Source organism: Carassius gibelio, chromosome A18, assembly GCF_023724105.1.
Source record: "Carassius gibelio isolate Cgi1373 ecotype wild population from Czech Republic chromosome A18, carGib1.2-hapl.c, whole genome shotgun sequence".
NCBI classification, from domain to species: Eukaryota; Metazoa; Chordata; class Actinopteri; order Cypriniformes; family Cyprinidae; genus Carassius; species Carassius gibelio.
The window spans coordinates 14,163,377-14,181,575 of NC_068388.1; the positions used below are offsets into that span (position 1 = coordinate 14,163,377).

The following is an 18,199-nucleotide window of genomic DNA, read 5'->3' on the forward strand; positions in this document are numbered from 1 at the left end:
ATTTTATTTAGTCATTCCAACTGCTCTGTCAGATTTTATTCTTTCCACTAACCAAACCGCACACAGCATTATGGAACATCAAATATATTTTTAGAAACTTTTTAAACACACTAAAGGTTGGTCACAAAAGTAAGCATTGATATTAAGATTAAACTGAAGATAAACATAAATGAACACATTTGTACCAATCAAACCAACTGACCTTGAAACTTTGCCTTTCTTTCACTAGCGGCCCACGCTTTGCCAAAGACATTCAGACAAGCTTACAGGGGCTAAATAAACACAGCTCATAATGAGACGGATGTGAACGACTGCTCACGATTAACTCTGTTATTGATGCCCATGTTCTGTAGGCTACATATGGTCTTTCAGTTAGAGCGGATTATGTCGGAACGACAAAGGTCGCTGACCCGCCCAGAACATTATCACACTCCCGGCACGTCCACGACCCCTACTGCTCCCACAACCCAAACCCAGAGCCTATCTGCTCACAGGCATCAATTAACACCAGTAGGTTCCCAGGCACTGCTGCGGTGGCCAATGCAAGGATGCATTAGAATGGGATGAAAGAAGGTCGGGAGGTCAAGAATAGAAAGACAATTACTCTGTATCATGCTATTTAACTATTCTGCCTCAATATGTCGCACTCTATTTAACCAACTCTTTACATTTGTGCCACCCTACTACTCCCTTTCTCTATTTAAACGCATACATGTCGAAAGAACTTGTGTGGAAATGCTTTTCAATCACATAATGCACTCTATGCATAATGCACATCTACACGACTTTCCTTCTTTTCCCAGTCTATGTTCTTATACACTGCATTCTGTGCAAGAAACTGAAAAGGTTTTATTTTCTGAGGGGCGAAGGACAAGTCAGTTAACTCTAAGTATGGGTTGATCCCTCAGGACTGGTCACAGCATTGGGAACATGACAACGAAACCCGCAAACTCTTCTTTGGAGTAAAGGCTAGTTCAACCAGTCTGTCTGTTCGCCGTCAGATGGCTGTTTTGACCTGTATCTCGCACATTGTGTGAGAGTAGAGGTCACCAGGTGCTGTGCGATTTCCTCCCTCCCTTTTCTCAGTATCACATACAGCTTGTTTGGGAGGTTATTAAGGAGTGGCCTAGAATTGTTGTATGTGTGTGTGTGAAAATGTATGTGGGAAGGCAGAGGTGTTGCACAGGTTTCCTGTTAGCTAATTTGACCTTATTGTGCCACATTTGTGCCAGAACTTCAACTATGTAAATATTTGTGTTAATACAAAATATTTCTTGAGCATCAAATCAGCATTTTAGAAGGATTTATGAAGTATCATGTAACACTGAAGACTGGAGTACTAGCTGCTGAAAATTCAGCTTTGCACCACAGAAAAAAAATACATTTTAAAATATATTAAAGTAGAATACAGTTACTTTTCACATTTCACTGTATCCAAAATGTATATATTTTACATTAAAAAAGTCCAATAAGAAAGGATTTATTTAGTCAGAAGTACAGTATACCGGTAAGAAATATCTATATATTATTTTAAACCCTATGAGTTTATCATTTGATCATTAATGTTTCTAGTTCATTGAAATAGTGAGCAGAAGAGACTTCTTGTATAAATATAATAATCCTTAATTCTATAGACCAATCATTACTGGTTCTAGTTTTAAGGAATATTTCACAAACACACACACAAAAAAAAAAAGATTAAAAAAATTAAAAAATTAAATACAAACCCAATTCCAAAAAAAAGTTGGGACACTACACAAATTTTGAATAAAAACAGAATGCAATGATGTGGAAGTGTCAAATTTCAATATTTTATTCAAAGTACAACATAGATGACATATCAAATGTTTAAACTGAGAAAGTATATAATTTTAAGGGAAAAATAAATTGATTTTTAACTTCATGGCATCAACACATCTCAAAAAAGTTTGGACAAGGCAATGTTTACAGCTGTGTGGCATCCCCTCTTCTTTTTATAACAGTCTGCAAATGTCTGGGGACTGAGGAGACAAGTTGCTCAAGTTTAGGAATAGGAATGTTGTCCCATTCTTGTCTAACACAGGCTTCTAGTAGCTCAATTCTCGTAGGTCTTCTTTGTAGCATCTTCTTCTTTTTGATGCGCCAAATGTTTTCTATGGATGAAAGATCTGGACTGCAGGCTGGCCATTTCAGTAGCCGGATCCTTCTTCTACGCAGCCATGATGTTGTAATTGATGCAGTATGTGGTCTGGCATTGTCATGTTGGAAAATACAAGGTCTTCCCTGAAAGAAATGACGTCTAGATGGGAGCATATGTTGTTCTAGAGCTTGGATATACCTTTCAGCATTGATGGTGCCTTTCCAGATGTGTAAGCTGCCCATGCCACACGCACTCATGCAACCCCATCAGAGATGCAGGCTTCTGAACTGAGCGCTGATAACAACGTGGGTTGTCCTTGTCCTCTTTAGTCCGGACGACATGGTGTCCCAGTTTTCCAAAAAGAACTTCACATTTTGATTCGTCTGACCACAGAACAGTTTTCCACTTTGCCACAGTCCATTTTAAATGAGCCTTGGCCCAGAGAAAATGGCTTCTTTTTTGACCTATAGAGTTGGCACGGTGGATTTTGTTCACCGACAATGTTTTCTGGAATTATTCCTGAGCCCATGTTGTGATTTCCATTACAGTAGCATTCCTGTATGTGATGCAGTGTCGTCTAAGGCCCCGAAGATCATGGGCATCCAGTATGACCCTTACGCACAGAGATAGTTCCAGATTCTCTGAATCTTTGGATGATATTATGCACTTTAGATGATGATAACTTCTTTCGGATATTGCTCAACTATTTTTCGCCGCAGCATTGGGGGAATCGGTGATCCTCTGCCCATCTTGACTTCTGAGAGACACTGCCACTCTGAGAGGCTATGTTTATACCCAATCATGTTGCCAGTTGGTCCTCCAGCTGTTCTTTATATGTACATTTAACTTTTCCGGCCTTTTATTGCTAGTTGTGCCAACTTTTTTGGAATGTGTAGCTCTCATAAAATGAGTCAATATTTGGCATGACATTTCAAAATGTCTCACTTTCAACATTTGATGTGTTGTCTATATTCTATTGTGATTAAATTTAAGTTTATGACATTTGTAAATTATTCCATTCCTTTTTCACTCACAATTTGTACAGTGTTCCAGTGTTTCTTTGCTGCCCTTCTTGAAACCAGGCCATTGTCCAAAAGTCTTGTCCTCACTTGTGTGCGCAGGCGCTCTCACATCAACCTGCTGTCATTCCTGAGCAAGTTCTGCACTGCTGGATACATGAGGAGGAGATGGTCCTGACACTTCTGGACACTCTGGGACGTCCTGAAGACTTCTTCACTGCAGTCAAACCTCTCCCCTTGAAGTTCTTGATGATTTGGTAAATTGTTCTTTCAGGTGCAATATTTTTTGTAATAATTTCCTTGCATGTGAGGCCATTTTGATGCAAAGCGATGATGGCTGCACATGTTTCATGGAGGTACCCATTGCTGACAAGAACACAATGATTGGAAGAGCTTCTTCCTTCCATTTATAGCAATCAGTCTGCTCTTACAGTCTAATTAATATGATAGTGATTTAACCTGACTAGTACTTATTCACACTTTCACATGTGTTGCCGATATAGTAGTAGTAGTAGCCCTTTATTGTCACTAGTCACAAGTACCAGCGAAATTAGCCTTAAACCTGTCCATAACATACACAACATACATACAATGGGGTAGACAGAACACGAAGACAGGGAACTGAGGAAGAAATACAGCATAACATTAGGGAAGTGAGGAGAAAAAAAACAACACCCAGACTATGCTCCTTTTGGAAGTACAGTATGGGAACCGAAAAAACACCTCAGCAACAAAAGCACAAACACCATAAACACAAGACTTTGCAACTGGGGACAGAAATTGGGCGGTCGATATGATTTGTCAATTAATGTTTGCTGGTCATGTTGTGTCGGAATCAAAAAACAGTAACATTTTTGTGAGTATTTTGGCCAATGAAGCTTTTAGTAAATTGCATCTGATCAGGTTGCAACTTTGCAAAAAAAAAAAAAAATGTATGTCCCTGCCAAAACTTTTGCCACGACTGTATATACATTCTCTCAGTTCATGTTCAGGTTCAAAAATCTGAGTGCACTTTGTTTGCTGTTGTAGGCCAAAGAACACTGATTTTCAAGTTTTAGTTTTTCTTTTCAACTATATATTTGCAAAAAAATTCCACTGAAAATATAATAGCATACTGGTTCATGATGTTGAGTAATGACTGTGTTTTCATTTTTGAGAAAACTGGTCCTTTAAAATCAGTTTACTTCAAACAGCTATCAAATAATTCTATCAAAACATCTGCATAATTTGCTTTAGAAATGATCACACTGAAATGAAAACATGAAATGCCAAACCACTTCCACCACAGCCGCTGGGAACGTTATGGAGTATCAGTCGTAACAGGATTAACACCCTGTTTTTTTGTGGTGAGATGGGTCATGTTTAAACCCATATTTGTGGCTTCTCCCTCCATGGCACTGTGGAATTGTCACCTGTTCGTCCCACACAGACTGTTTATTGACAGCTGGACCGTTGTCTTCCTCTCCCATGCAAGGCCACTAACACATCACTGCAGCAGGGGGTTAATTTTAGGGTTCAAGTTTCTCTCAGTGGTCTTTGCGGAAGAAAGGAGGGACGTTACCACGAGGAGGAGGAGGATGGTATTGGAAGCAGGCTTGGGAGCGAGGATAAAGAAACACTAGAGAGCTTTTCTGTGGTTTATCTCATTCACACAACCTTCCTTTGCACATTCCCTCCCTCGTTTCCCTCCGTCTCACTGATACTATGACAGCAGAAATGGTCCTGTAGCAATAAAGATGAGGAATTCAGTGGCACTTCTTAATAAAATGTATTTTGAATAATTCTTCAAATGAATAATTATATGCCATATGTTCATATATGCTGTCTCTATTAAGCTTGGCCTACAGTGCAAAGATCTCCATTATTAGTACACATAAAGGGCTGTACATGCAAAACCCACCTAATAATGCAGTGATATGCAGCTATTTAATTGTCTACAGATGTGCGTCTGATCTGATCTACTATCTGTAAATGCACCAGCCTGAAAATCACTAACCGTCTGACTATTCACATCATGTTTCATGAGAACTGGTTTTGCATCTTTTGATCTTGCCATGAAGGAAAGTGATTGCAGGCAGTTAACACACGGGTCCATGACCTGAGGGAATATGCTACACTACTGCAGGGGGCCTAAAAAATATTGTATCTATTAAAAAAAATAATAATAATATTAATTTAAAGGTTTAGCTAAATGCTGTTTTTTTATATTTATATAAAATATAAAATAAGGAAATAAAATAAAAAAAAGTACCCTAACTCTAATAGAGGTGATAAATCAATATACACAAAAAATATGTTTTATGCATATGCAGTTTAATCATCATAACTCACTTAATAAACATAAACATTTACAAATGAATGAATGAATGTTACTTACCCTAAACAAAACTGGTGATAAATTAGTATGGATAAAAATACTATTTTAATGTATATGCAGTTTAAGCACCAAAACGCAAAGGTAAAACATTTGTAAATAATAAAAATATGCAGAATTAAATGAGAAATTGAACAAAATAAATGTACTCTTGCCATAATCAATACAGCTGATAAATCATCATGGATATAAACTATTATTTCTATACATATGCAATCCTCATAACACAAATGTAAAAAACATTTAGCAATAAAAATAAAAATTACATCAAAATTAAATTTTAATTTAATTAAATTAAATTTAATTTAACCTTTAAAATTATTAATATTTATATTAATGTATTAAAATATTATTTTTACTGCAAATGCAATTTTATTTAATTTTATTAAACATAAACACATTATGTAATATGGTACTATATGCATGTTATTAGACAGATCTTTTTTTTTTCTTCACAATATAACAGTGCCCTGTTTGGCCCTGTCTCTCTAAAAATGGTCCTCGGCCTGATTTAGATGTTTCTGTCAATGTATGGAGAACATTGTGAAGACATTCATATTAACACATTCATAATGAACATGGTTATGGTTAGATGCATTTAGACATTTCTCACCCTGAGAAGCAGCGCAGGTTCAGATATAGATTTCTTGAGACCCTAAAACCACAAACTTTCCCTTTGCACCTAGGTAGCAGTGCTACGTAAGTGGGGGATTTATTGTGGTTTGTGCTCGAACTCAAAACACATCTCAAAGTCCACACGCACCAGCAGGTTTTGAGCGGTCAGTTCCCCCTTCACCACACCCTGATAGGAATGCATCACCGCGATTGGCCAGTAAAGAGAAACACGGGCCAGTCCCAGCTCAGAAGGGTGACGTCTTTGAGAAAATGTGCAGAGAGGTGGCCTAAAAGAGACAAAGGGCACCTGGGAATGTTTTCGTCTAGCTCGCAGAAGCTCGTGTTACATTATGTAATTGGGCCCGTGTGGCCACCAAATGGTGCGTGGCTAGGGTGGGTGTATAAGGTTTTGATAGAGAAGAAGCGATGCAGGTCCCAGGGCGATCACCTGTGATTCAGAGTTTGGGGAATTTTAGTTGAACAACCCGAGTTGTAAATTAAGTTTCAGACCCATCCCTTAGGCTTCGCCATCTTTCTCCCGTTCTCCGATATGGCGATAATTGGAGATGGGGTGAGAGCTACATATGGTCTCTTCAATCCAACCTCCCCCAGCCCAGGCCGAAAGCTCATTAAAAAGGTAGCTTGTTAATGAGATATAGGGATCTTAGAGCGTCCCACTCATTAGAGGGGCCAGAGATACCAGCGTGAAGGTTTTGTCCCACTAAAAAAAGAAGAGAACTGTTAAGATGACTCCGCTCCCCCTCGGGTTCCTCAATATCCTCAGGTTCCTGCAAATTTCAGCCACAGCACTCCTGTTCAGGCTTGGTCTTCCTCATCTCTCCAGATGTACAATCTCACCTTTTGGACACGTAATGTACCTGACAATCTCATCTGTTCCATCAAACCCTAGTCTTTGAAGGCCAACCTGAATGACCCAGCAGTTTAGTCAGATATGACTGTACTACTAACGGACTATGACTCAACGATAGCCGTTAGAGAAGAGTGGTTCATCTGTGCAAATACTTGTGAATTCGTGATGCGATCTGAGACATGTAGTGGCAGGTTCAACTTCACCGTTCGTGCAGTCACACTTTCTGGTTCTTACATACTCACGCACACACCCTCTGACTTTGCCTCGGTCTTTTTAATTACCATACAAATAGGCATAGAAAAACAAAATACACCGCAAAGTTGTGAGCTACACAGGGAATTCTAGGAGAAACCACATATAATACATGACATTTCAATCAACAGAATTAATATAATATACAAGAGGACAAAAGAGCTTTGTTTTCGCTGCTCCCTGAAAAAACGGACACAACTGGATGCCCATCTATTTTCACATTTGTTACTACAAAAAAAATAAAATAAATGCTTATTACATTTTAATACATTTCTACCATATTTGTTACCACACAAACATAAACTGTAACATAACAGTTCCCTGATGGTTATGATCATAAAAAAAAACTGTAACAACGCAAACATTCCCTGTATAGATTCATCATATATCCAGTCTCTTAAGTCTTTTTAACACATACAGAATTGCTCTCTCAAAGGGTCCACCACTCAACAAGGTCAGTGCTTTTGTTTCCTAGCCAGTCTTTCATCAGAAATGAGGCTTTTCATTCACACGACCACAAAACACAACCTGGAGAAACCACTGACAAAAAAAAAATAAATCATAGCATTTCTATGTACTCGGCAGTAGAACAATAGTCTGTAAACAGACTAAACAGGCTCACAAAATACAAGGGAAAAAAAATCTGTTGTGCAGTGGCTATATAATCAAATATGTGATACATTTTCTTGGAATGCGTTACAAAATGTCAGCACAAACTAAAATATATATTTACACACCGACATTCTCAATGGCAAACAAATTCTCTTTAACAGTAATAAGTGACAGTGAACATGTATTGCCACAGACCCAATCAGTCCTGTTTAATATACAGTATCAAAAAACCCTGTCAGATAGTTGGGAAAACACAAGCTCAAATCTGACTTCTGTCATTTGTGCAGATCACACTATTAAACTAACCAAGGGTATACAATCCTGCTTCTGGAAGGTCAATCTCTTGTAGAGTTTAGCTCGACCTACTCAAACAAAACTGCTTGAAAGCTTTTAGTAAAGGTCCTGAAGACTTTGATTAGCTTTTTCAGTTGTGTGTTTGATTGATTGGAGTTGGCGCCGAACTCTGCAGGACATCGGCCCTCCAGCAACAAGACTGTACACCCCTGATGTAGACCATTCCCAATTTAGATTTTTAGAAACTATGAACCTTTAAGGCTCTGCAGAAGAGTGCCACAACAGTGTAATCCGAAGGTGTCCACTTCATAAATGCAATGTAGAATTCATAATCGCATTGGCAGATCACCTGCAGGTTGTTCAGTCTTCTTGTACGATTGTCTTTTGGGCTCAAAGAAGTTGACTTGCGACCGTCTCCATATACTCTGACAGTGCTCTACTAGTCGCAATTCTGGGTTCGAAGTGCCTTGACAATGACGGTTGGGCCAAAGGGTTCAGAAGTCTTCCAGTATTGCATGTAAGGATTTAACAGTAGGCACTTGCACCGATATGAAAATCGATCAAATTTCGGACAGTTTCAGCGTTGCAACCCTACAGCATTTCTAAGTACTGTGGTGAAATTGAAAAAGGTCCTCTCGGTTTTTTGATAAGATGTACATACTGGGTTGCGGGCAAAAGATCATCAAGCTTGGTGGTTTAGGTCAAGATCAGAGTATCGTGTAGAGGTCATATGCTAGTTTACACTGCGGTTTGACCTAACACCACCGTGCTATCTGTTTCCTCAGAGGTAGGTGGCTCATCATCGCTGACCCTCATCTCAGTGTCATCCTCTTTGTGCTGCTCTGATAGGTCCGCATTTGATTCTGTGAGCATTGTGATGGGTGTTCCTGATTGTTCACGGACAGAGTCGTCCTCCATTGTGATGTTGAGGCTGTTGTAATCAGCAATCGGGCCTTGACTGTAGGCGCCGCCATTGGCGTGAGTGAGTCCATGCACCTTCTTAAGGTGTTTCTCCAGTGTGGCATAGACGGTGAACGGGACGGAGCATAGGTGGCACTGAAAAGGGGCACGGGTCCCACGGGCGCCATGTGTTTTCATGTGACGCGTGAGTTTACTGCTTTGCGCACAGGCGTAGCTGCAGAGGCCACAGCGGTATGGTCTTTCGCCCGTGTGGCTGCGTCGGTGGACCGTCAGGTTGCTGCTGTTGCGAAAACACTTCCCGCAGAACTCGCAAGCCTCTTCTTTTTTCTTCTTGCCCCCTCCGCTGGTGACCTGCCTCCTTTCATTCTCCCCCTGCCAGTCCTGGACCATCTCCACAGCCTCCACCTCTCCGTCCCATTCGCCTTGAGGGCGATCCTCCCGTTCTGGACGCTTTGGTGTGCAGTTGCCGCTGGCTATCCCACTCTCGCCACTTCCACCTGTATCTCCGCTCTCCAGAGAGCCCTCTGAGGGGCTGCCATAGGGAGATGGCTGCTGCGGTTCACCTTGACCCTCCTCATCTGCTTCTCTCGGATGCTGATAGTAGCGCAGCAGATTGCGATCAACAGCTCTGGATTGCGAAGATGTCAGGATGAGGATAGTACCTCCTGAAGGCTTCCCAACCTCTGTACTTGTTCCATGACCACTGGAAATATCATTATCCCCTTGTCCAGAAAGTTTTCGGTCCTCGTCTGCGCTGGCAGAGTTGGGATCAGTTTCCTGTCCAGCAGCAGGGCGGCGGTGACTCCTCATGTGTCGTGCCAGTTCGCCACTTTGGGAGAACGTGAGCTGGCACACACCACAGTGGTAGGGCCTATCGCAGGCGTGTGTGCGGCGGTGCGCAGACAGGCTGCGCAGAGACTGAAAACCTTGGCCGCAAAGCTCGCAGGAGAAGGCTGCGTGGAGTGGTGGAGAACAGTGGGGAAAGGGTGAAGCGGCCGGTGGAGACGGGGATGGGGAAGGTACTACTCCGCCGTTGTTGCAGCTAACCTCTGCCAGGCGCTGCAAACACATAGAGAAGTTCAGGCCCTGCAGGTCACGTGGTGCATGGCTGGAGCTGTGTGGAGGCTTGTGAAGGGGGGTAGATCGCCGAGCTGATGGCTGGAACGCAGAGGCCAGTGTAGCACCAAGGTGACGTGGATCCATTATGGCTGCCGGTTTAGACGTCTGTGTGATGGTGTCATCCTCCACCTGGTAAATGTTGAGAGAATGTGCATTCTGAGCATGCTGGAGGAGAGTCCATGCACTGGAGAACAAACACTGACACACCTGGCAGGTGAAAATGGAGGGCTCTTCTGTTTTGGAGAGGAAGAAAGAAAGAGAAAATTTATTTATTAGTCAAACAACCTAAAAGCTACATTTACATGCTATAATTACTTAGAACACATAAACAGATGGCATTTTATAGATGGCAGTACATTCAGAAGATTCAAAATACAGACAAACAAAGCCTTTCTCAAACTATATCACCGGAAATATGTCTAACACCATGACGACATGAAAATGAAACATCAAAAAGAAAAGTCTGCAGGCGATCATTTACAGAAAGCGGAACAAAACAGGTAAACCCCCAAATACATGTGAAAACAGGGTAGGTACAATGCAAGGTTATGATTAGAAAAGAATACTAACATGCTTCTTCCAGGATATTACACAACTCACAATGCATAATACCCAATACTAAAAACAAAATTAAACTGTAGCTGTTTGAAATATTTGTTGTTGCATTCAGCATACCATGTTGTCACATGACCTAAATACAATGCATGCTCAATTCGGTGACATCTTAGAGATTATATGGTTTAATTTATATAGTAGTTTTCAATCAAATTTTGTGTATAAATGTCATTTTTCACCAGTCCAATAAAGTATTCAAGAACGAGAAATCATGGTGAATATGACTTCCTGCTGCAAACAGTACATTTCGCCAAAAGTAGTAGAGTTACCAGAAAGTAGAACTTACATTTTGTTTTGTTCTGAAAACGTAGCCAATTTTTCGGACCATTAAGATTTTTTTATATTGTGACACTTTGTGTAACTTTATGGTTATGAGAACTTGAGTTGAATCTTGAATGAATCTTCATTATTTTTCATGCATTTTTTTTTCTTCTCATTTTCAAATGAAATGTGACCTGGACGTGTTTTCATGCTAATCATCTAACGTTACATCTCCATCCTGCTAACTAGTCCTACTAGTATGCTACAGTCTACAAGTGACAAAAACTCATCATTCTGACCTACTGAATCACCTCACAACAACACGTTTTCGTCATTTGTCTAATTTCCCAGGCCATTTTTCTTTAGAAAAGCTGCATGTCGCAAACCCCTGCAGGTGTCAGAGTAATAATGAGCTGGTAATAGCGCCGGTGTTGAGTCAGACCTGAGCAGAAAGTCTTGCATGATTAAAGGTGTGCTCACAGGAGAGCCGGATGACTGCGGAGCGAAAGATTGAGACAGAAGCAAATGAGCACGGATGGGCTCCTTTAGCAGCTCTGGTGATATTTTTAAACGTGGTTAGCTTTGTCTCCATTTCAGAGATCCGCTCGCCAATTAAGCTGCAAATTGCTAATTAGCAGAACGGGGCAAACGAAGGTTTTATGCAAATGAGTTCTGACTCAGCCTCCTTGATAAATGGGGCCTGTCTGCAAAGAGGATCCCAAAACTGTGAGGAAAATTCATTTCATTTTTTCCATTCTCTTACAAAGGGTTCAAAGCAGAGTGCTGTAAGCCTCTTTACATCTCCTCAAGTCAAAATCCTTCTGCATTTTATTGGGAGGGAGCAAAGAAGAAGATTAAAAAGAGCCTCTCCTATTCTCTTCTCTTGTACTGTGTGCCTGGAGAAGAACTGGAGTCAAAAAGTCGATCTCTGAGCCTTGGGGACGGAGGTTAAAACAGGGACAAAAAGGGGAAAGGAAGACGACAAGTGTTCAATTTAAAAACAAAAAGAAATAGCTGCACAGGTCATGAAAAACAACAGAAAAATCATCGCCCCTGTGACTGCACCTTGGCCTGCTCCAAACAACACCCCTTCTGCTCCCAAATCTCTCCCTCGGGTGGAGAGTGTGAGGAGGGTGGAGGGGGGCTTTTGTCTCAGGGTCTTGAAGTGAAACACAATACCCAACCTCTCTCGCTTTCATTCTTCCCCTCACTCTTTTTTGTAAGGATTCCCATTTGGCCCAGGGTAGCAATTGCATATTAAGCAGAAGCAATAACCGCTAATTAAAAATGCAGATTGGCTGAGAGCGCTAACGAGCAGCAGGCAGAATCTACTCTCTCTGGGGAACAGAAGGAGAGAGAGAGAGAGAGAGAGAGAGAGAGAGAGAGAGAGAGAGAGAGATGAAATGAAGAGCTAAGAGAAGCTGGAGGAAATAAAAATAAGACAATTGATACACACTGTCTACACTAATTCAGTAATCCATAACCACGGCACCGTGGTATCCAAAATCTCTCTCTGTCACCTCTACACCCACACATAAGCACACACTCACGCACTCCTGTCTCATGGGTTGTGGGCTAACTGAATTTTCATTGGATGAGTCAAAATGAAAGCGCAAATACAACATACACACAAAACGCCCTCATCCACCCAAGCAGCACAAAAAGGTATCCAAGATTTGCCAAAAATTGGGCTACTTTTAATCTTTACCACCTATAGATTTGTTTTAGTTTTTTGGTTTTATTGGATGACTTAAATACAGTTTTTTTTTACATAACCAATACATTTGTAGTACTTTTTAAATCAATACAAGCTTGTTTAGAGATTTGCTAAAGATTACGTTTAATAGTTATTAAATTATTTGAGTTTTTAAAGTATATATGAGTGTCCAGTATGGGTTATTAATATACTAAAAGCAAAGTTTAATATCAAAAGATAAGTGATATGGTACCAATATAACAGATCTATATACACATAAAACAAGTAAACTACACATGGTAAAAATGACATTGGTTATTTTTTTTCTATGGTTATGATGAACTTTGGTACAATATTTCTATTTCAAATAAATGCGGTTCAACAACCATTTTGAACACTGATAATAACAAGAAATACGACAGACCTGGCAACCCTGACCTGTCCGTTAAAACAAGTCATCATTCACTTACACGAATAACACATTCTCATTTTGAACTGTCTATCAAGCACACCGTTTACTCTTCAGGCAGTTCCTTATCAGACCCCATCTCTCGTTCTCATTCTCCTGTCATTGAAGCCTCAAAATCTTTGCGTCAATAATAACCCAAGACTGTTGACAGTGAGGAAGTAACACATTAGCATATTTTGCACTTCTCAACCCTGACACCTTTATCAGCAACATACACCTTCACACACAGACACAAAACAACAAAACACAAAAGTGACTGAACCCCAGAGAAGCAAGAAATGTGGACTGACGGAAGCAGAGCATGAAGAGGAAGGAAGCACAAACATGTGTACGTACAGGAGGGAGTGACCTGAAAGCAAATAGATGTCTTGTTGATAACGATCAATCATAATCATTTGCTTGCCTCTATAAACTCTATGTATTTAGAAACTAATAAATGTTTGCTTTGCTCATGCTGTAGGGTGAAAGCATCCTGCCCATATGAGGAAGCAGTTCAGGTCATGGTTCAATAACATCAGGGTGAGAAACACCAGCACCTGCACAGGCCGACGATTCCCTTCAGGGCCAACTACTGAAAAACACTGAAGGAGCTTTGACACACACACACCAACATCCTGTCTAAAAGTCAAAAGAATTCAAGGTTTCACCACAGTCCTTCTACATTCTTAAAAATAAAGGTTCTTTATTGCCATCTTTGCTTCCACAAAGAACCTTCAACATCGATGCATCTACACTTGCATTACATAGACTCACAGAGATGGATTAGTTCTCTAAAAGTCATTGTTTGCGTTCATCTGAAGATTGAAAATCATATAGACCTGTGACCGCATGAGGATGCGCAAACAAACTGTTACAATATATTCAATGAAAGGTTATTTTGGGAACCCACATTGGTTCTTCTATGAAGTCTTTGCAAAAAAACCCTTTATTTTTAAGACGCTGCGGTGCTTCCACAGGCAACAGATTCATACCTCAAGGTCAACAACAGGGAAAAACATCACATTTCGAGACTATTTTGAATAGCGCCATAAGAGGACGGGACCGAAGCAATTCACAAAGGACTCTGGGAATAACACCATGTCAGCACCTGCTCAGACTGACTGCTGGAATAATGAGGGCTTTGAGGAAAGTGTGTGTGTGTGTGTGCGTGCAAGAGCTCTGGGAGTTGTGCAGTTTGGTGACCTGACTGTGCCATGTTTACCTGGCCACTTCACCTGAGAGACAGAGCTAAGGAGATGCTCAGGTGTGCTCAGGTGCCTTTCCGCCATCCCCCAGGGCGCATGTATAAGTGTACGTTTGCTCATGTGTGTAGTAGAACTACCTATCTCTTCCACACAATTAGGCCCGGCATCTCTAACTCTTGAACTCACCAAGCCCTCAGCGCCACAGCAACGACAGCCTAATGAGCCGGACTGGGGACAAGGTCGTTAAATGAGGGGACAGTTTTACAAAAAAAAAAAAAAAAAAAAAAAAAAAGACACTAATTAGCACCTAGAACTCACCAGCTTGGTTGGCCTCCACCCTCACACCTGGCTCTTCCTTCCATCTCTCGTCTGTCATACGCCGGAGCTCCACATAACCCGCCTCCACCTGCGTTCCTTGGCCGAATCGCAGCGTCCGATTGGCCGGAGAGGGAGGGGTGTGGACCTGAGGCCTGGCTCTAGCTGTGCCGCACCCGCCCTGTTTGTGCTGGATGAAGGTGAGGATGTGGGCCAATGGGAAGGCTTGACCACACTGGCCACATGTCAACAGGTCACGGCCTCCATCATCAGTCTGAGGCACCTGCTCTGGAGATGGCGAAGAGTCGGCGGGGATAACTGTGGGATCCGGAGCGTCTGTGAGCGGAACAACACAAAATAAAGCTTCAAACACACTCTTTGTTCAGAGACTCCCTTGTAACTCTTGAAATGACCCAAGTGAGTGGCTTTGCAAAAGCCTCGTTTCTCTTCTAATGTGCTACTTTCAGTTCTCTGCATTCGTCGGCGTACTGCTAAACTGTCATCATCAGCACGGCTCTGTCTGGTCAGCAGATACTGACCACTTCCTGTGTCTCTGCCACCGAGGTCTGCTTTGCACAGGAAGCAGCGCGATGCAGCTCCGACCCGCTTGAGCAATTCGCCCATTAGTGCATGCTGATATATCAGGCACATTGCACTGTAGTCGTCCTACCACACTCACAAGTCTGCTGATCTAAACAAGGTGTCTTTCACACCACTCATAACCGCTGTGGCGAATGAGCGATTCAGTATGTAAATCAAGCCAGGCCAAAGCTGAGCCAAACAGGATTTTGCAAACAAGACTTAAAAAAACTAAAATAAAAAAACCTACTTTGAGAGGGTAAACAAACGTTTAAAAATGTGACTGTCTAAACTGGAAGTCACTTTAATATGATTTAATACTTTAGTGAATGCAATGCTAATGCAAAAAAGCTGCATATATTCTGCAAAAAGTGCATTTAAACAGAATAATGCTGCAAAAAATACACGCAGAGAATTATTTTCTTTTTATCAAATTAATCTTTTAAAATGAATTCATGGACATAGAAACATTAAAATATAGCTACTCTCCAATAATAAAGACAATGATGCAATGTTGCTGCATTTCATTCATCCTGTAATAAATCAGCATCATGGCTGTATAGAGACTTCGAGTTCAGAGAGGAACTTGCCCTTTGGCCTGGGTGCCGCTGTGATCATGGACTCCAGGGCGCACGCACACGCACACACACACACACACACACACACACACACACACACACACACACACACACACACACAAACACCTTACAGCCTGGACTGGATCCACCTGCCCGGGCTAGGCTGTCCATGCCGATGCAGGTACAGACAGTCCCGGGGAAGGGAGGATTTCACCAGTGGTTACTCAAAAATGTCACCTTTCCTGTTTCAGCAGCTCTGGTTGTTTGTGCCGACACGCAAAAGGCGCGGCTGCTCTTCACACACACACACACACACACACACACACAAGTAACTGGAAGTCCGACTGATTTAAGTGATTCGGTTCTTTCGAGCGTTTAGCGGTTATCAAGGACCACGTGATAACGTGAAAACATCTCGCTGAGGGAAATCCATTAATAGGCACACGTTGCGGTTTATTATTGTTTTGTATTAATGTGGATGTTAACTGTGATTTAATGTGTCTCAGTTCAACTAGCCACGATTTAGCTAATAAAAACAAAGTCAGTTAGAAAGTAAATGTAATTTGTATTTTTGTATTATAAACAATACTAGAAGTAATTATTAATTTTTTTTAAATTATTTATATAAAATTAAATATTTTTAGTAGCCTATATGTTTTAAAAAAAAATTAAATACGCAAATCCAACCGTTTCGTATAAGTGTTGATAAATAGCTACAATCACATTTCAATAAGTTTTTTTATATATATATTTCCGCTATTCGGTTTTTAAAGTAGCTTGCTTACTTTTCAGTGAAATCCTCCACTCAACCGATTCATTGAACAAATCCAACTCAAAGAACAGTGATTCGGACAATAACACACACATTAAACTAGACTCAAGTCTTGTGGTCAGGTGAAGCACGCACAGCCGCCCACAGTTAGAGAAGATAAAACAAACAACAAAAAGATCCTGTCATCATCAAAACAATATTTCACAGCAATATGTATACGCACACGCTTTAAGGTGACTGTGTTTATCAATCAAATATTTATATGAATAAACAAAATTATATTCAGACGAAGCGCACTTGTCAACGGGTAAAACAACGTGTTCAGTACAGTCAGAAAACGTGTGTAAATAAAATGAAACCTAATGGAAAAATTAAGAAGTTGACGTTAAGGTATGAAAGTGACGACACAAAACAGAGATATTGTGAAGATGCAATAAGGAAGTGCGATGTTATTGCTCCAACTCGGTCTGAGAAACTTAACCGTAAAATCTCTTAAACAGCCTGTAAATGTAAATCTGACCCAGAATGGCTACTGATAACACACTGAACGCTAATCAGAAACACGAACAGATAAAAACGTGAGGGTAGGTTATTATTTCAACTTCAATGTCAAGTTCGTTACACGCACAGGAGAGAGCCACAAACCACGTGAAAAGTGATTAACGTTACATTGTTCACGCGTTATCGCTTACTGATCACTCATAACGTTACTCTCATTCCCTCATGATCCATACTCGGTTCTCCGTAAATATATTGCGGTTTAGCGTTTAAAAGTGGAGAAAGTTTTCTTAAATCCAGTTTACCTTGCATTGCGCTCAGGTGTTGCGGTCTGCTACCGAGTTTACGTCTGGACATAGTGAGAGAAGCTCCTCTGAAACTACACCAGAACTAAGAGGACACTATAAACCTCATACAACGGCAGTGATGCGTGACGTGACTGTCGTTCAGTGCCGTGCCCGTCAGTGTTCAAGTTCACACTGTCTGCTGGCCTTACAGGAGGAGGAGGGCACGAACAACGCCTCCAGCCCTTCAGCCCGCCCATCATCATCCTCCTCATCCTCATCAGCCCTCTGTCTTATCATAGCTGACCTCGTTAAACAACTCCGCTTAGGTAACAGCATCAGCAGGAGCGCTTTAAATGATCCAAACTCTGTCTATTCCTTATCTATCTATCTATCGTATAGGAGAATTATGTAAATAGTCGCTTAGATGGCGCGCAGCTGCTGCTCTGACACCAATAAAATGTGTTGGTTAAGGATGTGGGTAAAGAGGAAGTGGCTTTATCGAGGTCGACTGAGACAGGTGTTTGTTTTGCTGTCCGGCTTCTTTCGAAACCCAAAGTAACTGTCGCTTCACTTTCAGACACTTGCTTCTCTTTTGTGGATAGTGCAGGCAGATGCAGCCACGCGAGGACTGTTCAAATGTGTCTTCGTGTATAAAGTGGTCAAATGCCCATTCAAAATAATTATTTTTGATTCAAAACGCGTTATTCTAATGGTGAAGCGCGCCATCTGGCGGTTACAGAAGGCAACGG

General features: G+C 41.2%; 1 protein-coding gene across 1 annotated transcript; it reads right to left on the bottom strand.

The window, feature by feature from the left end:
• Window positions 1-7,252: 7,252 nt before the first annotated feature.
• LOC127934190 (B-cell lymphoma/leukemia 11A-like) lies at window positions 7,253-17,781 on the bottom strand. The gene is made up of 3 exons (XM_052531411.1): window positions 17,469-17,781; window positions 14,740-15,072; window positions 7,253-10,429 (listed from the first exon to the last, which is right to left on the bottom strand). The coding sequence occupies exons 1-3, from the start codon at window positions 17,518-17,520 to the stop codon at window positions 8,895-8,897; spliced, it is 1,920 nt and encodes a 639-aa protein (XP_052387371.1). The 5' UTR covers window positions 17,521-17,781; the 3' UTR covers window positions 7,253-8,894.
• Window positions 17,782-18,199: the final 418 nt, after the last annotated feature.